We start from the raw sequence: 23,967 nt of genomic DNA, 5'->3' as shown, positions 1-23,967 counted from the left end.
GATGGTACAGATGAGGGAACAGGCTGGAGAGGCTACGATTTATGCAGTTATTCATTCAAGACTCATATTGAACAACTGCCATGTGCTCAAAGTAGAATCTAGTAGGAGATTTAGAAAAGCTTTTACAGTGTCATCTATCTGGTACCCTAACCTTCGGACAGGCCATCTAAAATCTGTACTCAGAAAAGTACTGCTGTAGATTGGATGCCCCCCACCCCCAACCTCACTGAAGCTTAATCCCCACTGTAACTGTTGAGGGTGGGAAATCCTATTACGGTCATTGAAAGGTGGGGCCTCGAAGAGGTGCTTAGAGTGTAGGACCATGCCATAATAAATGGATTAATAATGGTGGTCAGGGGCATGGTGCTGAGGACTTAAAAAAGAGATTGCATGAAGAGCTCTCTCTCTCTTTCTCTGCTTCCACCATCTTGCAATGTGAGACCCCTGGGTCACTGCTGCCACCACCAGATGTGTTCTTTGGACTTTGGACTTCTCAGCCTCAGAAACTGTAAGCAATAAATTTTGTTTTCTTACAAATTACCCAATTCTGTACATTTTGTTATAAGCAACAGAGACGGACTAATAGATATACATTTAAGTAGCTCTAATGCAAATTACTAACTAGTAACAGCTCCATATTGTCCCATTTTCTTCCAGGATGGTTTTCATCCCAAACCATATCAAGAATGTTTATAAACAATCTTTTGCAAGAAACTCCGTTATTTTTACAGTCTGAAATTCTCGACAATGATGCTTACTTTTAGCAATCACCTCTTCTTTGAAAGGCCCCTTTTGCCAATGTGCAAGACAGATAAAATTAGGTTTAAGTCCTAAATCCTGATGCAAGGCAGATGGGATTCTATAAGTATAATTTTTTCCTTTCAATCTGAACATCAGATACTCTATACTATCTGTAAACAGTAATGAATTAGCACATGCAACAAACTCAAGCACTGTCTTGACAAATGTTATGCTTCAAGAGGTGGAACAAATAAAAGGGTAATTCTGAAACCATCACAAAATGAATTCCCATTAGACTAGAGTAGAACAAAATATGCAGTTCTTTGTTCTGCAATAAAGGTACAATATGGAAGACTCACATAATTCTGTACTAAAAAGTAAAACCAAGATTCATACTAACTCTTTCTGCTAACACTTGCTAGAGCCTTTTTCTAATCCACTGTAATTCAATTCACCAAACATCTACTGAGATCTTATTTGCTCCTCTCTTCTAGGAGCTTAAAAATTAACAGAAGATATAATATATAAACTAATGATCATAAATAGGGTGGTGTACAGTACATGCTGTAACAGAAATGCACACTATAGAGTATAGGGAGGGGAGAGATTAGTACATCTAAACTGAGCAAGAGAGAAAAAGAAAGGTTTCATAGATGATGTGACATGAGCTGGGCCTTGAAAATTAATTTGGATTTAAATACATCGACAGGAAAATAGAGAAGGACATTTGATGTAATTGAAACAAGGCACATATGCAGAAGTAGGTGAAAGGAGTGTATGGCCTGATATGGTTTGAGAATAGAGCATTGGGAAGTATAGCTAAAGCTTGAAAGCAAGACCAGAAGCAAAAAGTGGAGAATCTTCCATGCCTCCAGAGAAGGACAGCAGAATTCTGGAAGTCCTCTGATACAGTCACTGACCTAGCACAAAGGTGTTATCCAGGCAGACAACACCTGCAACAGAATGGCAGGTATGTAGAAACTGGTAGACTCTCCAGTCAATTAGCTACCAACTTTTGGTATAACCTCAGGCAACTCACTGAAGGTTCCCTATGACTCAGGTTGTGTACAAGCATGTATACAACAAAATGTGAGGGAAGGGGAAGAGAAAGGAAAGAAAGAGAAAAGCTCTTTTCCATGAGTTGTAAAACTCCAAGTAAAACCTGGCATGAGTACTATTCTAAGGTGCCCATTTTTTTCAAATGTTAACATTTCTGAAATCTGGATGTATCTTAGATCTGGATGCCATCATAATATTTGATTCAATTTTTCATTTTTCTGCCCCAAACCCTATATTAACTACCTCAGAACCAATCAAATACAATCACAAGAATAAAAAATAGAAAATTCAAAAGTGTTTACATCCTTAGTATGAAGACTAAAGGACAAACCTAACAATATGATAACATATAAAACAACCATATAAGAGATAAGCAATATTAAAAGATGTAACTTGAAACAACAAAATGTCAAAAAGTGAGGGGAAGAACACCAAAGCATAGAGTTGGTTTTATTTTTTTCTGTTTTCTTAGATATCAAAGTTAAGCTGTTATTAGTCTAAAATAATCTGTTATAACCATACGATGTCTTTTGTAAGCCTCATGGTAAGCATAACACAAAAACTTATGAGACATACTAAAAGTAAATAGCAAGAAATCAAAATTCATTGCTAGAGAAAACCACTCCATCACAAAGGAAAATGGTAAGATCAGAAAAAAGAAAAAAAAGATCAATAAAACACCCAGAAAAAAGGTAACAAAATGGCAGTAACAAATCCCTATATATCAGTAATAACTCTAAGTGTGAACAGATTAAATGCCCCCAATTAAAAGACACAGAATAGGGCAGGCAGTTAGCTCAGTTAGTTAGAGTGCAGTGTTGATAACACCAAGGTCAAGGGCTTGAATCCCCATACCAGCCAGCAGCCAAAAAATAAAAAAAAAATAACAACACAGAGTGGCTCAAAAATATGATGCCTATAAGAAATTCACTTCACCTATTAAGACACACATTGACTAAAAGTGAAGGGATGGAAAAAGATATTTTTTATGCAAATGGAAATCAAAAAAGAGCAGGAGTAGCTATATTTAAACATCACATAAAATACATTTCATGCCAAGGAAAGTAAAAAAAGATAAGGAAGGTCATTATATAATGACAAAGGGATTGCTTCAACAAGATATAACAATTCTAAATATATACTCACTCAATGCTGGAGCACCCAGTTATATAAAGCAATTACTATTTCACCTAACAAGAGAAATAGACTCCAGCACAATAGTAGGTGGGGACTTTCACATCCTACATTCAGCAAAGGACAGATCATCCAGACAGAAAATTGACCAGGAAACATCAGAATCTATCTCTACTCTAGGCTGATTGGACCTAATGGACATATATAGAACATTTCATCCAACAGCTGCAGAATGCACATTCTTCTCAGCAGCACATGCAACATTCTCTATAATAGACCATATGTTAGGTCACAAAACAAGTCTCAACAAATTTTTTAAAAATTGAAATCATATAAACTACATTGTCCAACCACAATGGAATAAAACTAGAAATCAACAACAAAAGAGACACTAGAAACTATACAAATACACAAAAATGAAGCAAAGTGCTCCAGAACAACGAATGGGTCAAAGAAGAAATCAAAAAGGAAATTTTAAAAATCCTGGGGACAAATGAAATTGAAAATACAACATACCAGAACCTATGGGATAAAGCAAAAGTAGTTCTAAGAGGGAAGTTAATAGCAATAAATGCCTGCATCAAAAAAGAAGACTTCAAATAAACAACCGAACATTACACCTCAGAGAACCTGAAAAACAAGAACAAACCAGACCCAAAATCATTAGAAGAAGAGAAATAACAAAGATCAGAGCAGAAATAAATGAATTAGAAACTAAATAAACAATACAAAAGATTGATGAAACAAAGAGGTGGTATTTTCAAAAAGATAAACTAAATCAATAAACCTTTAGCTAGATTAATAAAGAAAAAAGGAGGGCCGACCCCGTGGTGCACTTGGGAGAGTGCAGCGCTGGGAGCGCAGCAGTGCTCCTGCTCGCGGGTTCGGATCCTATATAAGGATGGCCGGTGCGCTGCTCACTGGCTGAGCGCGGTGCGGCCGGTCACAAAAAGACAAAAAAGACAAAAAAGAAAAAAGAAAAAAGGAGAGGACTCAAATAAATAAAATCAGAAATGAAAAAGGAAACATTACAACTGATACCACAGAAATACAAAGGATCATAAGAGAACACTACAAACAACTATATGTGAACAAACTGGAAAACCTAAAAGAAATGGATGAATTACTAGACACATACCACTTACCAAGGTTGAATCACGAAGAACTAGAGAAGCTAAAAAGACCAGTAACAAGTAATGAGATTGAAGCAGTAATAAAGTCTCCCAACAAAGAAAATCCCAGAACAAATTCTACCAAGGATTTAAAGAAGAACTAATACCAGTTTTTCTCAACCTCTTCCAAAAATTGAAGAGGAGGGAATACTTCCAAACTCATTCTAGGAGGCCAACATTAACCTCATACCAAAACAGGGAAAAGATACAACAAAAAAGAAAACTACAGACAAGTATCCCTAGTGAACACACATGTGGAGATCCTCAACAAAATACTAACAAACAGAATCCAACAACACATTAAAAAGATCATTCACCATGATCAAATGGGATTTATCCCAGGGATGCAAGGATAGCTCAACATATGCAAATCAATAAATGTGATACATCACATCAACAGAACGAATGGGAAAAACCATATAATTATTTCAGTAGATGTAGAAAAAGTATTTGATAAAATCCAATTAGGTATAGAAGGAATGTACCTTGACATAATAAAGGCCATATATGACAAACCCACAGCTAATATCACACAGAATGGACAAAAATTATAGGTTTTTCCTCTAAGATCTGACAAGAGAAGGATGCCCACTTTCCCCACTCTTATTCAACATAGTACTGGAAGTTTTAGCCAGTACTGTGGTAAACATACACAGTGGAATACTATTCTGCTATTTAAAAAAATGATATCCTATCCTTTGCAGTAACATGGATGGATGGAAACCATCATGTGACGTGAAGTAAGTCAGGCACAGGAAGACAAATACTGCATGATCTCACTCATATGGGAAATCTAATAAAGCAAAACTGGTTCTCATAGAAGTAGAAAGTAGAATAATGGTTACTAGAGGCCTGAAGGGAGAAGTAGTAGACTAACAGGTACAGAACTATGCTATCTACTCTAAAGTGAATCATTATGCAGTACATGCATGTATTGAAACAACATACTGTATCCCACAAATATGCACAAGTAAATGTTAAAATTTAAAAAGTAGAAAATTCAAAAACTAAATTTCCAACCTCTTTATAGTTGACATATATGAGGGTACTTCAAAAAAAGCTCATGAGAAGATTCATATTATCTTTAATTCTATTTTTCCATGAACTTTTTGAAGTACCCTGGTATATGACATATATATGTAATTTATATATATATGTATACATAATTGTTGTAATAAATATTAGCCATTAGTACAACTATATTTTGAGTCATATGAGTAGACCTAATAAATCATCTAACCTGGGGTTGTTTTAGGGAACCCCCAACACACAGTCACTTTCCCAAAAGAAGAAGCAAAACTAACTCTATTCATAAATAACATGATCTTGTATATAGAAGATACTAAGGATTTCACACGTATACACCAACAAACATACACACACATATACACACACAAAGAAAAAAATCTGTTAGAACTAATAAACACGTTCAGCATGCATTGGAAGACAATATTATTAAGGTAGCAATAATCACCAAATTAATACAGAGTCAACCCCTGTGAAAATTCTAGCTGGGTTTTTTTTTTTTTCTCACAGAAATTGGCAATTGGAACCTAAAACTCATGTGGATGTGCAAGGGAGCTGGATTAACCAAAACAACCTTGAAACAAAAAAACAAAGTTAGAAGACTCATACTTCTCAATTTCAAAATTTAGTTTCAGAACTTCAAAACTTTCAAATTTACAGTAAACAAGACAGTGTGGTTCTGGCATAAAGACAGACATAAAGATTGATGGAATAGAATTACAAGTCCAAAGTTAACCCATATATCTAGTGTCAATTGACTTTTGACAAGGACAGGTCATTTCAATGGGGAAAGAATAGTCTTTTCAACAAATAGTGATGGAATGACAGGATATCCACACATACCACATACAAAAATTAACTAAAAATGGATCAAACACTGAAATATAAGAGCTCAAACAATAAAACTATTAAATAAAATATAGGAGTAAATTTTTCTGACCTTGCACTAGGCAAAGCCTTCTTATATATGACACTAAAAGCACAAGTGACAAAAGAAAAAATAGATAAAACGGACTTCATCAAAATTAAAACTTTTGTGCTTCAAAGGACACCATCATGAAAGTGAAAAGATAATCCACAAAATAGGAGAACATAATTGCAAATCATTATCTGATAAGGGACATAGATCTAAAATACATAAACAATACAAATCAATAACAAAAAGACAAATAACACAATTAAAAATGGGCAAAAAATATGAGTAGACATACCTCCAAAAAAATATATACCAGTGGCCAATAAGTACATGCTCAACATTATTTAGTCATCGTAGAAATGTATATCAAAAGCACAGTAACACCACTTCACACCCATGAGGATGGCTATAATCAAAAGAAAGACAATAACAAGTGTTGGCGAGCATGCGGACAAGTCAGAACCTTCATACACTGCTCATGGGAATGTAAAATGGTTCGGCCCCTATGGAAAGCAGTTTCACAATTGCTTAAGAAGTCAAACAGAGGGTTACCATGTGACCCAGCAATTCTACTTCTAGGTATTTCCCCAAGGGAAATGAAAACATACCTCTCTACACAAAAATTTATACATGAATGTTAATAGTACCGGAGAAACAAAATGTAGTATACCCATACAATGAAAAATTATTTGGCAATAAAAAGAAATGAAGGACAGATACGTTCTACAATAGGGACGGATCTTGAAAAAATTATGCTAGGTGAAAGAAGCTAGACACAAAAGACCACATATTATATGATTCCATTTATATGGAATATCTAGAATAAGCATATACATAGAGACAGATAGTAGATTAGAGGTTGCTTAAGACTGGGGGGAATGAGGGAATTGGGGAGATGATCGCTAAAGGGTACAGGGTTTCTTTTAAAATGTTCTAAAATTGACTGCAGTAATGGTTACACAACTACGTGAATATGCTAAACACATTGAATTTAGATGGGTAAATTGTATGGTACGAGAATGATATCTCAATAAAGCTATTATCAAAAAAATCAAGAAAAAAGTTGGTATTTTAAGAAAAAAGTTTAAACACTAGATGCACTTTTTCCACTTCTTTCAAAGGAATTTAATCATGAAAAACAGATATAAAAGAAAAGGGATCAAAAACACAAAAAGTAGGGCCGGCCCGTGGCTCACTCGGGAGAGTGCGGTGCTGATGAAAAACACAAAAAGTAGATTCACCTTTCAGAAATGTATGCTAAGGAAAACAACATGAAAGTTGTGTATAAAAATAAACCACAACCACATCAGAGCATAATGTTAAGACAATGATTATATTTACGTGTCGTGATCTATGATGTAATGCACATTAATTCTGATTTTTCACACAAATAAGTATTGGTCATATAGCATAGTATTTATGAGTCACCCTCCACAAACAGGTTGCCTCAATTCAAATTTCAGCTCTACCACTTGCTAGTTATGTGACCTCTGGCGAGCTGCTTAAACTCTGTTTCTTTTGTTGGTAAAATAAGGAAAACAGCAGCACCTATTTCACAGGGTTATTGTACTGGGTAAAGTTCTTAATATATGCAAAGCATTTACAACAGTGTCTAGTAATATGGTAACTGCTCAATAAATGTTGGCCATTATTACAGAATAAAGAAAAAATAATGTTCTAATTTAAAAAGTTTAGTGTAAAAGTGAGCATTCACACAGTGGCAGACAGTGATGAGTTTAGCATTATCATCCCATTTTATATAAAAATTGAACTTCCAAGTTTGAAAAACATGGAGGAGCTTTCCTTCTTGGTTATCCGGGGGACTAAAAATCCTGAAAAACTTTCCTGCTACAAAACACAAAAACATAGTGGGAAAAATAAAATTAATTCTTTCTTATGCGTGGCTGAGCTGGGAGGAAAGACAAGGAAATCCTCAGACCAAAACCATTACTTCTGTGAATATCCTTTGGGAGAAAGCAACTGAGAACAGCAATTGCTCTTAGGGCATCTGCCAATTCCCAGGTGACTTAGAGCTTGGTTTTAGTGGTCAAGTATTGGTGACGATGCAAATGCTACAGCGCTGGGAATCAGATCAGAGAAAATATAGGATACTATGTGTGTAAACTGTAGGTAGAACAGAATTTTGTAAACAGGATACAAGAAAAATAAAGCATTTTTTTAAAATGATAAATTACGTTACATTAAAATTAAAAATTTCTTTCATCAAAAGCCATGATAAAGAAAGTGATGAGACGAGCTGCAAGCTGGGTGAAGATATTTGCAACACGTATCACTGACAAAGAATTAGGAATCAATATCAAGTATCTATAAAAGATCAAAAATCAATACGAAAAAGACAAACAACCCAATAGATAAATAGAAAAAATAATAGTAATATGAACAGGCATTTTACAGAAGAGGAACTAGGAATGGCCAATAAACATTTGAAAAGATGTTCCACCGCTCCTGTAATGTGTGAAATGCACATTTCAAGGGCTGTAGGCTACCCTTTTAAACCCACCACTTAAGTAACAACTGAATTTCTTTTTTTTTTTTAATCTAACATTAGCAATTAGCAAGCACCTATATGTGCAACAATGTAATCATTACAGATGTATTTTGGTTTGGGCTTTGGCTCTTACCACAGGTGTACTTTTCATTTTTCATGAAGCATCCATTTTGAAAGACCACCTTAAAAATTATTTTAGTGATAACTGAAAGAAAACACATCAGGTAGAGCTTCACCCTAACAGAGCTGAAGGGTAAATACGGGTGACTTGACACAAACGGTCTAAAATAGAAGAAAAAAAGCTCAGATGTGGCAACAAAGAACAAAGGAGATTGCATTAAGGATGTGTATAATATCAAATCAGACGTTTGAAAGTGCTGCCTGAGTACCTACTACGCATTCAATGGCATTTTACCACTCGCTTACACAGCACATGATAATGAAGAGGTTTCAGATCGGGGAAGAATATTCACAGATCTGTCCTCAGATGCTCAACATTTTACTTGGGCTTTGAAGAAAGGAACCATGGGATGATTCCACCCCCGGTAGCATGAAGTGCAATTCTAGAGAAAGACGGGAAATGAAAGGAATGAGAGGGTGGAAGGAAGGAATAGGAATACAGAATAGGAATCCACGTTTTAACACAACTTTAGGTGGTTTTTTCCATGTATCTCTCAGCTACTCTAACTATTCATGTATTTGCTCTTTCAGCAAACCTTCGTTAGGCTCCTATCTCAATGGCAGGCCTTGGGCAGTGCTGGGGATACAAAAACCAGATAGACACATTCCGGATCTCACCCTGTTCTTCCTGTACAGGCAGGAGGGCAGTAAGAGCGCAGAGTGATAAATGTTACAATAGTATTGAGCCAAGGACGCCAGAAGCACACAGTGAAACGACATCTAGTGCTAAACCGATAAAATAGATCATGTATAAGAAATGGGGAAAAAAATGATTTTATGGCCTAACCTATGTCAAATACCTCCTGGGATAATTCCAGCACATGACTTTCAGGTCCTGACTCAATGTTATACCAAGGTTGTCTGATCCGCTTCCAAGGAGGAAAGCAATAGGATAGTGAGCTCCCCCACCTTTTCATGGATCAGACAAATTGTGTGAGCTGCAGATGAAGGGGAGCTATTCGTTTCTGCAGCTTCTGTAAACACCGATATATGTGCATGCATAGAGTGCACAGACATGGAAATACTAAGTGTTGTAATTAAAATGAGGGGTTTTGGAAGTTCCCTCTCCATCTTTCAAACCACTTGTAAAATCAGTATGCAGTATGAGGAAGCTCACGCTGAGATGAAAAGGTAAAAACTGCAGTCTGGAGTCTTCTTACTCTTATCCAGTGCTAAAGCTCTTTTGTAACTAGATCGTGTGTCTTTTAAAATGTACAGTCCATAAAAATTGACAAAATCATTGCTAATGCCAGATCTAAGATAAAAGGGCTTTTTAAAACGTATTGGCATCATCTTCAAAACTATACATTTCAAGAAAATAACTGTCTTTGAGAATTAGCTTCCTTGGGTAATTCTGAAAGCACAGTTAAAAAAAAAACACTTCTTCTTCAAACAATTTTGAATGAAATGTTCCAGATTATTCCTCAACAATAGAAATTTGGGGAAAAGGCATCTTGAAGGGCATCATTTTATTTACCCAAATCATCATCATTCAGTGCCCACAATGCAAATGAGTAAGTGATATGTTTAAACATGAGCTTAAAGACATAATGATAGTCCCCAACCACTACAGCCACAGCCACCACTAAATAATTCTAAACATAACATCTTAGCAATAGATAAATATTTACATTAGCCTCTTTTTAATTTTTTATTATAAAGTCAGAGCTTTTGAGAGCAGCTACTTAAAGCACAAGCTATAAAACAAGACAAGATGACCCACTAATGTCAGAACTCACAATATCGATGTAGACATATAACTAAATGCCAGATCTCCTACTCCACAGCTAGTCCTCTCTTCTTGGGTTCAGAAAATCTAATTTTGAAATACACAGCATCTGCAACCACAGATCCAATGAAAATGACTTACTTTAGCTATTAATACATGCAGAAGAACATATGACATCTGTTAGTGGTCCTTCAAATCTGTTAACAAAGAAAACAAAACTAACCCTCTTTTGTAAACTGACAAATGCAAAATGACAAATAAAAACAGGCTGCTGCTTTTTGCCCTGTGACTAATCCCAAGATCTGGCTTGCAATCTGCAAACTCAAAGATGTCCCCAAATATGCATATTCCTTCTAAGTGTCTTCAAAGAATCCAAGACTAAATGCAGCAACTCCCCCCCCCATCTATGGGGAATATATATGTTCCACAACCCCCAGTGGATACCTGACACCACAGATAGTCCTGAATCCTAAACATACTACGTTTTTTCCTGTACATACATACCCATGATAAAATTTAATTTATAAATTAGGCACAGTAAGAGATTAACAACAATAACTAATAATAAAATAGGACAATTATAGCAATATGCCAGCATCACTACTCTTGTGCTTTGGGGCCATTATTAAGTAAAATAAGGCAAGGTCACTTGAACACAAGTACTGCCATACTGCTACAATAGGTGTGATAACCGAAATGGCTACTAAGTCAGTATATCATAAATATATATATATCAAATATCTATATTATATATATTATATGTAAAGTATATATATAAAACTTGATTTTACAACTTGACTTCCAGTGAAAACAATTACATAATTTTCTTGTTGTTTGGGTAGAATTGTTTGGGGAGCTGGGAAGTGATACTGAGATTTTTTGAAGTCCAAACTTTAACTTCTTACTGATTAAGTATAAGATCATTTGAATATCAAGAAATGAAATAATGGTAACACCGGCATTATTTTTTAAAGCCATTGGTTCTTTACATCTGTAAATATATTTCAGACAAACACTGACCCATTTATTAAATAACATTTGTTAGAATCTCATTTTAATTTTAACTGATTTTCTGAGTGGACGGAAGTGGTCTGATAGGAAGTTGGTCCAGCCAACAGCAAAGAGAGACAGAAAGGAGCTTTCAAATTTCATCTGCTTGTTCAGACATAAGCAATATGGGACAACTGTGTACAGAATGTATTATTCTCAAATACACCAGCTTCTCCACGGGTTTATTTAAAGTATAAGCCCATAAGACAAAACTGGACAAATACTTTCTCTGGGCTAAAAAGATGCAGTAGCCTCTTCGCTCTAGAAAAGGAAAAAAAAAAATTATTTTTTGGTGGCTGGCTGGTACAGGGATTGAACCCCGGATCTTGGTGTAATCAGCACCATACTCTACATGACTGAGCTAACCAGCCAGCCCTAGGAAAATTTTAAAATAACAAAGTGATTTTATATTATATATCTTATATTTCCTGTATTCGTTTATGTGTATCAAAACTTCCATAATAAAGTAATTTTTAAATACACACATTCAAATGCAAGTCTTGAATCAATATATGGGGTATGATCCCAGTTTGGTAAAATATCTAGATATATGTGGATTCCTTATTGTCATTCTCACCAGTTAGAAATAAGCTTCCTGAAGGCAGAGATTTCTTTTGTTCACTGAAATATCGCAATAGTGTCTAGCACACAGGAGGTGATCAATAAATGTTTGTTGCACTGAATTGAATTGCATCTATACTTCTAGAAAGCCTGTGTCCCCACACACGAACTGTTAGCTGTGCTTACTCCAGGGAGCAGGGCTGGGCTAGGCACACTGATGACTCTCACTTATTAGTCTATGGACTTTTGTACGGTTTAGGTGTTTTACAAAGATCACATATAAATAATTTAATTATACACATAAGAAAATGGGGGAATGAAGGATACTTCCATACCAAAACAAAAAACAAGAACAGGAAAAAGTACCTAAAGCACTCAGCAAAGAAGGGAATCAGAAAGGAGAAATAAAGAAGAGGAAGAAGGAGAAAAGACAGAGGGATGCAAGGGAGAGGGCAAAACAATGCACGAAAGAAAATGTGGTGCAGCTCGTGGGAAGTGAGAGAGAGAGAAGACTCCACCCGTGAACCTGGTGTCCCAGGTTGTCACCCCGTGACTACATGTCTTGTAGTTGTTTCATTAGGAGCATGTCTGCGGAAATCTTTTTCTTCAGCCCCCTTTCAGATTGAAAACCACCCAGTAGAGACAGCAGGTTTTCCTGGTACAGCAGGAGAAGCTGCCATTGTCTCAGAAAACTGCCTGACAGTCACAGCCAAATAAATAAATTACTCAGAAACCCAAAATATGCAGGTAAATTTTGAACGGGACTCAATCATTCCATAAAGATGAACTACATATCTGGTGATTTGCTATATGTAAAAATAGAGATAAGTAAATGTTTTTCCCGCCTTAAGCATCAGCAAATCCACTGCAGAGCTGATCCAAGCCCACCCGTCCAGCCACGACAATCTATTTTCCTAAAAGACACCTCCTTCCACAGGGAGGAGGATTACACACTTGATTGACAAATGGTCTTATCCAGCCTGGAGAGGCCTTCCCAGATGCCTGAAAAGTGTGGTATCCAAACACATGCCTCTCACCCCAAACTATAAAACTACTAAAAGAAAACGCAGGGGAAACACTTCAGGAAGCAGGACTGGACAAAGACTTTGCGAATAAGACCCCAAAAGCACAAGCAACACAAGAAAAAAATAAACAAATGGGATTATATCCAACTAAAAAGCTTCTTCACAGCAAAGAAACAGTTAACAGAACAAAAAGGCAACCTATAGAATGGGAGAAAATATTTGTAAACTATGCACCCGACAAGGGATTAATATCCAGAATATACAAGGAACTCAAACAACTTAACAGTAAAATAATAAGTAACCTGCTTAAACATGGACAAAGGAGCTGAATAAACACTTCTCAAAGGAAGATATACAAATGGCCAACGTGAAAAAATTCTCAACATCACTAAGCATCAGGGAAATGCAAATCAGAACCACATTGAGATATCATCTCACCCCAGTCAGACTGGCTATAATAAAAATGATGGAGAATAATACATGCTAGCAAAGATGTGGACAGAAGGGAATGCTCCTACACTGTTGGTGGGACTGTAAGTTAGCACAGCCATCATGGAAACCAGTATGGAGGTTCCTCACACATCTACAGATAGAACTGCTGTATGATCCAGCAATTCTGCTAATGGGTATCTAGCCAAAGGAATGGAACTCATCATGTCGAAGGGATACCTGCACTTCCATGTTTATCACAGCTCTGTTTACAATAGCTAAGAGTTGGAACCAACCTAAAGTCCATTGACAGACAGTGGATAAGGAAAATGTGGTGTATATACTGAATGGAACACTACTCTGCCATAAAAAGGAATGAAATTCTGCCATTCACAGCAACATGGAAATGAACTTAGAAAAAATTATGTTAAGTGAAATAAGCAGGTACAGAAAGAGAAATATCACATGTCCTCACTCATAAGTGGGAACTGGAAAAAAAAACATAAAAAAATAAAGGAAAGAAGAAAGATACAACAATCGCAACAGTTTCTTGAGCTTTCAAATGGAGAGAACGGAACTGAGACGTCCGGAGGTGGGAAGGAGGTGGGGGAGGTTAGTGAGATATTGGTAAAGGGCTACGAAAAATGTTTACATTGCGTAATGATAAAATTAAAATTAAAATTAAAATTTTAAAAGAGTGAAGAAAACACATGCCTCTCATTTTCTCTGTTACTCCACCCCAGTCCTACACAGACTTGCCTGCCAAATGCTGAATCACAAACACAATAGAGTTCGTGATGATATTTTGTTGTTGCTTTTGTTTTCATTTATGTTGTTGTTTTCCCTTTGGAGAACTCTGGTTGATACTTACTTTCTTGCCTCCTAAGTCTTTAGCAGGGTCTCTAGAATAATTCTCATACTAGAAATAAATTAATATATTGTAATCCTTCTAAATTATAGCAACTAAAGATTAATAGCCATCCAATAGGAGAACTGATGGGCAGAATGCTAATATTCATTATAGTAAATAATTGCAAAATACCTTAAAAGAGAGTACCCCATAGTTGGAGAAACCTCAGTTTGTACAACTATAAAAATGAGGTTCAAAGGCTTTCAAAATTGATCTACAGATTCAATGCAATCCTTAGCAAAATCCCATCTGGCTTTTTTACACAGAAATTGACAAGCTAATCCTAAAATTCATATGGATATGCAAGAGACCTGGAATAGCCAAAGTAATCCTGAAAAAAAAATAACGAATTTGGAAAATTCATGCTTTCTGATTTCAAAATGTAGTACAAAACTACAATAATCAAGACAGGTATAATGATAGGCTTACAGATAGATAGAGGAATAGAATTGAGAGTCCAGAAATGAATCCTTATATGCAGAGTCAATTGATTTTCATTCAGGGTTCCAAGACATTTCAATGGTGAATGAATATTCTTTTCAACAAATGGTGCTGGGACACCCAGATGTGCACATACAAAAGAATGAATTTGGACCCCTATCTCACACCATACACAAAAATTAACTCAAAGTGGATCAAAGACCTAAATGTAATAGATAAAACTATAACATTCTTCGATAAACACATAGTTGTAATTCTTTGTGACCTTGAATTAGGCAATGTTTTCTTATACTTGACACCAAAAGCACAGGTAACAAAAAAAAAAAAAAAAAAAAAAAAAGATAAATTTGACTTCATCAAAATTAAAAATGTTTGTGCTTCCAAGGAAACCATCAAGTGAGTAAAAAGACAACCCAGAGATTGGGAGAAAATATTTGCAAATCAAATATCTGATAAGGATCTCAAACCCAGGATACATAAAGAACTCTTACAACTCAGCAGTAAAACAAGAGTAGCCCAATTTTAAAGTGGGCAAAAAATCTGCATAGACACTTATTCAAAGAAGATATACAAATGCCCAATAAGCACATGAAAAGGTACTCAACGTCACTAGTCATTCGGAAAATGCAAATCAAAACCACAACGAGAAACCAGTTCACACCCACTAGGATGGCTGAAATCAAAAAGACAAAGCTTCAGAAGTACTGGCAAAGATGTGGATAAACTGGAACCCTCATACGTCAATGGTGAGAATGTAAAATGGGGCAGCCGCTTTGAAGTTCCTCAAAGATTAAACATACAGTTACTCCATGACCCAGCAATATCTTCCTAGATATACACCAAAGAGAAATGAAAACACTTCCATTCAAAAACTTGTATAAGAGTGTTCACAGCAATATTATTCACAAATAGCCAAAAGGTGGAAACCACTCAAATGTCCATCAACTAACAAATAGATAATTAAAATGTGGTATATCTACAAAGCAATAATATTCAGCCATATAAGAGAATGATGTAATGACACTTGCTACAACATGAATGAAGCTTGAAAACATTATGCTTAGTGAAAGAAGCCAGTCAAAAGAGATCACATATTGTATGATTCCATTTGGATTAAAATGTCCGGAAGAGATACATCTAAAGATACAGATAATATATGAGTGGCTTGCAGAGGCTGGAGAGAAAGGCTGTTACAAGAAAATAGGGGGTAACTGCTACTGGGTATGGGGCTTCTTTTTGGGGTGATGGGAATATTCTAAATCTAGATTGTGGTAAGGATTGCACAAATGTGTGATTATACTAAAAACTACTTCAAATGGGTTAATTACATGGTATGTGAATTATATCTCAATAAAAGCTGTTTAAAAAAATAGGCTCAGGTATAACTAGAATGGGATTCTGTTTCTTCCACTTGCCCTCTTGCTAACAAAATTCTTTTTTGCTCCCCCTTTCTAGGAATGGTGCTTGTTCCCTTTTCAGATTGATGAGGAAAAAAAAGAGCCGAAAACAGAGCAGACATACCTCCACTGGGTTCTTGGCTCATAATTTTGCGGAGACAAAATGCACATATGTATATTTCAATTGCTGCTAAAAAGTCTTTCCCCAAATCTGCCAGGTTAACATAAACAGTTAACTTCTTCATGGCAGAGGTTACAACATCATTAATAAATATTTGAAAGAAAGTCAGGGAGAAGATAATCTGCCTTTAAGAGTAAATATCACTATATTAAAATTTTCCTATATTTGCTGTCTAGGTACCTTGGAAGGCTAAAATTCAACTATTTTACAAGCCCCTAAATTTTACTGTGAGTGTAAAATAGCCCTTCTTTTCAAACTGCCATCAGCCTTTGGGTTTTCCATTAAAATGGTATTACTTTTATAAAATTATATCATGTATTGAAAATGACAGAGGTAATTAAATAGAGGTCTTCTCAATCGAAAAGCAATAGTGGCTGATGAATATTTCTACTGAGGAAAGAATAAGATAAGGGCTATGTCTGCAGCATGAATTTAACCATAAATGACTAAGCTATAGATTTCTTGTATCCATAAAAAAGGATCAGTTTAACATTTCAATTACAGAGTTTCCTTCTTTGGAGAGCTTTAAACATAGTCCTCATCTTCATTCCCAGGCATAGATTATGTTGGTCCCAGACTGTGAATAAAGGAGCATGAGTCAAAGTGACCTGTCAACAAATCTGACAGCACAAACATTTGAACAACAAACCACAGAAACGATTTGTCGTTCGGAACACTGCTTCTACCTTGTGCTTTCCTTCCTCCCCAAATAAATGTTGCTTTGGGGAAAAGCCACAAGTCAACCACAAGTCTCCATGGGTGGGACACAACTTTCTTCTGATTTCTTCTCTATCTATACTCACTAATCCAGGCTTTAAACACCAGCTCTAAGGCTAATGACTCCCAAATTATATCTCCAGCCCTGATCTCTTCCTTGAATGCCAGACTCCTACCTATACTGAACTGCCCACTTGACATCTGCACATGGATATCTGATAGGCATCTCCACGTTGACAGCTCCCAAACCAAACTTCTAATCCTCGTGATTTTCCCCCAAACCTGCTCTTCCTACAAGCACCCCCCTCTCCACTGATGAAAATTCCTGCCGTCCACTTGCTCAGACCAAAAATCTTCTCATCCTTGACTCCTCTTTCTCTTATATCCCATGTCCAAACCATTAGCAAATCCTTCTGGCTCTGTCTTCAAAACATATCCAGAATCTTATCGCTGTTCACCACCTCCACAATTACCTCTCTGGTTCAAGCTGCTGTCATCAATCTTAATACTGATAGCCTCCTAATTGGTCTCCCTCTCTTTCTCTCTCTCTCACCCCCTCCCCCTCTATCTCTCTCTCTGTCACACACACACACACAACACGGACATCACACACACACACACACACACACACACACACACACACACACACACAAATGCACTCACTCTTCTGTTTCAGGCACACTGATCCCCTTTCCTGTTCCTTAAACTTGTCAGCACTCTCTTATTGCAGGACCTTTCCACCAACTGCCCCCTCTGCCTGAAACACTATCCCCCAGATACCCCTGATGGCTCACTTCCTCACCTACCTCTCATCTTTGCCCAATGTCACCTTCCCAGTGCTGAAAGTAACAAGAAGTCAGTCAGACTGTTACATTTGCCATACACATACAACCAGGTTTGGGTGAAAAATAATTAGGAGGAAGTGCTGTGACACCAGCCTCTTGCCAGAAGCTAACTGTCTCTGGAACAAGACCCAGCAGCACTAGAAAAGGGCGCTGGCCCTGTGTCAGCACTCAGACAGAAGGCAGCTCCAGCTCTCCTTATGGGGTGGGCCTCTGCTTCTGCCCTGGGGCAGGTGAGGTGCAGGTTGTTGACTGAGCCTTCAGGGGGGTGCTTGCTTGAGAAGATGCAGAGCAGGATCAGGGGCACTTGCTTTCAACCCTTGGGGGCAACTTCTAAGAATGAAGTGTTTCCTAGCGCCGAGCACCTACAGGCATGCCTAAGAAATGCAATGGATAAAATGCATCTGCGTCTATGGAGAGATATGGAACACACTTGTTGGTTTGTTTTACAAGGAATTAAAACACTACAATTTTGCAGACTGCACTACGGCGGTGAACAGGAGAACACAGATTTTACTGATAATGTATTTAACAACATCAACCCTCCAGAACATAGCTGAAAACTTTTAGAAAGAAAGAAAATAAAAAGCTTTGTGCAATCGGAATAGATATCACAGAATCCATGTACTGAAGTTCATATACATCAGTAGACTTAGACCCCTCCCCACACACAGCCCTACTTATAATCTACCTACTCGTATTTTTCAGACAGTATTAACAAGTTTGGCTATTTCAATCCCTAACTCATAACACATCAGAAGGAGCAATAGAAGGGTGTGGAGGGTTAGGCAAAAACAGCTGGTTGGTAGAAACACTTAAATTAACAGCAGCAAGAAATGACAGCCAACAGAGAGGGGATATAAGGAAAGATTAGAAAAAACGGGCATTACAAATTACAAGGCAGAGCAATCCATGCCCATTTAGTGTAGGGACAAACAGCCCTGCACAGTTTAGGAGCCCCTGAGGCAGCAATGTATACAGAACATTAAAATAACTAATGCTATCATAAGGACAATCTTGAGTCGTCAAGAAAGAATGCAGTTATTTCCAGGTTCGGGGGTCAAGAAGGTAAATAATCTTTTTGAAAATATCTTTTTATGCACAACAGAGATTTTTCACGGGGAAGAAAATCAGGCACTAAAAATGGTGAACCTCAATTACCCCAAAAAATCAGTTATGTGGAGCACTCACAGTATAGTGTGACACGATAACTGACCATCACTGGAATACATTTTTACACCATACTGGATGTACATTGAATAATTAAATTCTGTTGTGATTTACACATCGACTTGAGCTAAAATCTGATGAGATAAAATTTGCAATGAACAGTTTTTTCACAACTACTTATCTGAGTTGTCTAAGGTTACTTTAGATCAATATAGTTTACGTTCTTTTCTCCTGTGAGGAAGGCAAAATATTTCTTTCTTTTTCCTTTTATTTTTATTTTTTTCATCATCAGGTAAAGAAACGTGTGAAGGGAAAAAAAACTTTAAGGGCAAGTTCAAAAGGTAAGTTTATAATAAATGTTTGGCTACTTCTGTGCTAAATTTGCTGATTATCAAGATAGCCCATAGATAAGTGGCTTTAAGGAAAGAACTTCAGTGTCGGTTGCTTAACATGAGAGTAAGAAATAAGATCCCCTTCTTCCCAGCTTCAGACCTGTTGGTCAGCTCTACCCGAACATTCCACAGAAACCACATACCCAACATTGAACCCCAAACTTGCCCTTCCTCTTCCATTCCATGTCTTAATGGTATCTCTACCCTCCAAGTCACCCTAACCAGAAACCTGGAATTAACCTCATCTCCTCCCTGTCCCTCAAACACCACAACTAGTCACCAAGTCAAATCATTCCACCTTTGCATTCTCTCAGGCTTCTCCCCTTCTCTCCATCCCCCCTCATCCACTCATACCTAGTTTACCTCAACTGCTTTCTAACTAGGCACCCCACCTCCGGTCTCCTTCCTCTCCACCGCATCCTCCGCACACTGCATCCTGCACACAACTGCCTGAGTGATCTTTGTAAAAGCAAAAAGTCCCACCATGCACAGGCACTGTTGACCACTGTGCATATCGTGCACTGCGCAACCCCAGCAAGGGAATCTTTCATGGTGTAGTCTGTGTGAATGGAGCCCCAAAGGGGTTTGCCGTGCACAACCTGAACGACCATATGCAGCAGTCTTGCCCTATTCCCCTGCTTACAATGCTCCAATGGCTCCTCATTGCCCTGGAAATGAAGTAAAACCCTTTAACACGCCTTACAAGGCTATGCCAGTTGTGGCCCCTGCCTGCCTCTCCAAATTTATCTCTCTCCTTTACCTTCCATACTTTACAGCTCAATTATTTAAAAAAGCATCGACAATTCCCCAAACCTCCTATGCTCTCCCCTTTCTGCTTGTCTTTACACATCTTATTTCCTTTACCCAGAATACCCTCTCCCCAACTGTCCCTACCACATGCCATTCCCACCCACTGTCCACCTGGAAATTTTTATGCATCCCTCAAGATTCAAGTCATCCCCCAACTCCCTAAGTGAAGTCAATAGTTACCTCTTCTGGCTGCCCCAGGATGGATACTGCACATGCACGTGTAATCAGCTTATTACACTGTAGTATAGTTCCTGGTAGTGAGCGGTCTCTAAATGGCCATTATTGAAGTAGTCTTTCAGAAAGTTCCTTATCATAATGAAAAACTTTGTAAACATATTTTAAAATATATGACTATTTTAAAGTATATGAAATTCCTTTCACATATAAAATTATTGTACTATGGTATGTGCTCTAGCCGCATGGATACAACTCCTTCCACAGCACCCTGTTGGTCCATATGGAGGTAGAGGTCGCTGCTGAAAATGCTGAAAGGCAAAAAAGTACTGCAAGCCCATGTAAAATCAAAGCACAGCAACCAGTGTCATTTAGGTGCTGTGATACGTTGTAATGCCATAGTGATGGGGACCTGCCAACATGCAGAGGCCATCAGAGGTACAGGAAGATGAAACATCACACAACTCTAGAAATAAAAGAAAGCACTGGCAGTAGAAATGTCGACTTAGAATAGCTAACTTGACTTTTGTGATTAAGCACACAATTCCCCTGTGGCGATTTTTTTTAGCTCTCAGGAAGATGCAGGAGGTAAATGAGAAGACACAAAGTACTTTCCCCTGAACTACACAGAAAGTTGCAGCAAGATTTTTTTTTTTGAGGATAAAATTAATTTTAATTGTAAAAAGAAAGCAAGCTATGAAATAATACATATAGAATGATTCCATCTTATTTACATTTTTTTAGGAAACAGGTTACATGTGTCTCTAAATACATCAAAACAAAGAAATAACGATTCAGAAACATACTTCAAAAGGTGCTAACACTGGGCAAAAGGATGATGGGGGTGGAGCAGGATGGGATAGAAAAAAAAATTTGATCTTACACTGTACCATCTGAATTTTTAAAATATGCATTGTTCAATTTGTGGTTAGTAAATACAATTTTTCAAAAGATAAAAACTAACTTATCAGACATTATGTATATGTATTATTTCCACGGTTTGGGCTACTCAGAGGGAAGTTACTCACACTCATTGAGTTTGCATGCTCAGCAACATTCTTTTGCAGCCTCCAAAAAACATTTAAATTGCTCTTGAAACCTGTAAGAGTTTGGGCCCCATCACACTCCCCTTAGTCATGTATTACGTTTAGAAAATAATATTGACCACCTCAAAACAAAACAGGCAAGACCACAATGTTCTGTGTTATGAAGATGCATAGACCACAGCCCTGAATGCACGGCCTCCTTCAGATTCCTGGGGAGTCCTGAATCAGCAGGGATGTTTGCAACATGTGTTGTGGCTACCTGATTTGTGGCAAATTGCCACCAGGTCTATTTTTTGGATACCAAAACTCCCATTGCATCTGGTAAGCCAAAAGAACCCCAGGAGCATAGGAAAACATGCCGATCAATTGCAGCACCTTGCAGACTCGTCTGAAAAGCCCTGGCTGCACTTAAGGTCTCCTCTCGGGCTACTCCCGCGCCCCATTCAGAACGGTCCAATAGGGACTCATCTCCTCGGAGCCCGGGAGCCTGCTGCACCTTCCCTGCGGCGCCAACCCCCACGCTGGGCAACTCCGGCTTGGTAAACGTGTGCATCGTGACTGGCGAGTGACCGAGTCCACGTTACACTACTCACACCCCTGACCGAACCGCGGCGGCGGCGGTAAAGGTTTTGTGAGTTTGTGGGCTTTGTTTTTGTTTGCCCTCCTAGGCAAACAAGAGCTTCTGCCTTTGTCGTGAGGACCCCGAGAGGCAGGAAGCTCATGGACCAAGCTGGAAAGATGCACTCGTTTGGGTGAAAAGCCCAAATGGGTGGCAGCAGCTGTTTCCCTGCAACTTCTCTTCCAACTGCGGAGCCACCGGCCTCAGAATCCGAGCGCCTTTTTGACTTGGTTTCCCCCCACACGTGTTATTCAAAAACACAACAACAACAACTCGCTTTTCCAGTTTCAGGGACTAGTACAAGGAAAGTTCGCCCTCTGGGAGGCTGGGTTCTGGGGTGCGGGATGCAAAGGTGGACGATGCAGTCTCTCGCCAGCTGCCCCGAGACGCCCCGAGGCGAATGGGAAGTGGCTAGGGGACCTGGGCCGGCCACGGGGGACACACTCTCACGCCGCCTCCCGGGCTTCCTCACGGTCCGGGAACAGAGCTGCACGCCCGCAACGCGGCCCCCGGCCGGGCAACGGCAAGGGATGGCCGAGCGAGCTCCAGGCTGGGGGGCAGGGAGCCCGCGAGGAGGGCACTCACCTGCGACGAAGACCTGCTGCAGTAGGCAGAGGTAGCTCTCCCCGTACTTCTCGGCAGTCCTCACGCGTCGCAGACCCATGGCCGTATCCACCTGCACTGGGATCGCCTGGGCGATCGGCACCAAAGTGTAGCCGTCCGGCTTTAGGGGCGGGTCCGGGGTCCTGCCGAGCATCACAGGGGTCCATGGCGCCGAGGAGGCGGCTTTGGGCAAGTGCCTGGCCGCCGGCCTGAGCGAGCCCAGGTGGTGCCGGGAGCCAGCAGCCGCCATCCTCACGCGGGTGTCCCGGACCGGGGCCGCCACCCCAGCCCGCCGCTGCCGAGCTCTGGCCCGTGCGCCCGGGGCACTGCGAGAGAGGTGCCGGCCCCGACTCCGCTCCACCCGGCCGCGCTGCCGCCGGCTCGCCCGAGCCCCCTAGTTGGGGCAGAGGCGCCAGAAGCCTGGGAGCGCGGCGCGCCGGCGCCCGGGAACTTGCTCGGAGTTTGGGGCTCCGGCGGAGCGCTTCTGGCCACAGCCGCCGCCAGGGCAGCTCCTCCCGGGTGCGCACCCACGCCCCGCTCAGCTTCCCGGAGCATGAGGGGACGCGAGGGATGTGGAGGAGGGACGCCAGGAGGCAAAAAGGAGGACCCCTGCGGAGATGCCCATTGTCAGGGGAGGGAAGGCCGGGCTAGCGAGGCACGCGCGGTGGGAGGAGGCGGCCCAGCCTCGCACTCCCAAAGCAACTCGTGCAAGTCTTGGCGGCTCCTTAGCATCCTGGCCGGTACCGGCCGAGGCAAAGATTCGCAGCGCTTGGTGGGGGGTGGGAGTGGGGGAGTCGTACGGTACGGGCACATGCAGGTGGCCCTGTCGGGGCTGCTGTCCTTGCTGGCACCGAAAACGAGCCCTAGATAGTCTGAAAGAGCCTGTGCTGAAGCCAGAACATGCCCTCCCTTCCCTCCCCTCCCCCCTCCCCCCCAACAGAGCAAACACACACACTCGGATCTCAGGCCTTAGGGATGCCAAGTCCCTCGCCCTCCAGACCCCTGAATCCTAAATGCTGGGGTCCTACGAAAACCCCTGTGTGGATATCTGGGCTGCTGTCTCTCATGGGCTTGGGAGTCTTGGCACGCTTTAAAGAGGGCACGTGAAAACGGAGATGCAGAAGGGGGTGACCC

The 23,967-nt window shown here is 39.5% G+C and overlaps 1 protein-coding gene across 1 annotated transcript in view; it reads right to left on the bottom strand.

Moving 5' to 3' along the window:
* MCF2 (MCF.2 cell line derived transforming sequence) overlaps positions 1–22,918 on the bottom strand; it is a 95,280-nt gene extending 72,362 nt beyond the window's left edge. Inside the window, exon 1 of the mRNA XM_063083487.1 lies at positions 22,816–22,918. Within this exon, the coding sequence (XP_062939557.1) occupies positions 22,816–22,894 (79 nt within the window). The 5' untranslated portion in view covers positions 22,895–22,918. The remainder of the gene's footprint in view (positions 1–22,815) is intronic.
* Between the last annotated feature and the right edge of the window lie 1,049 nt (positions 22,919–23,967).

Source organism: Cynocephalus volans, chromosome X (assembly GCF_027409185.1).
Source record: "Cynocephalus volans isolate mCynVol1 chromosome X, mCynVol1.pri, whole genome shotgun sequence".
Classification (NCBI taxonomy): Eukaryota; Metazoa; Chordata; class Mammalia; order Dermoptera; family Cynocephalidae; genus Cynocephalus; species Cynocephalus volans.
Note: the sequence above shows the minus strand (reverse complement) of the source record. Positions and strands in the feature narration are given on the sequence as shown.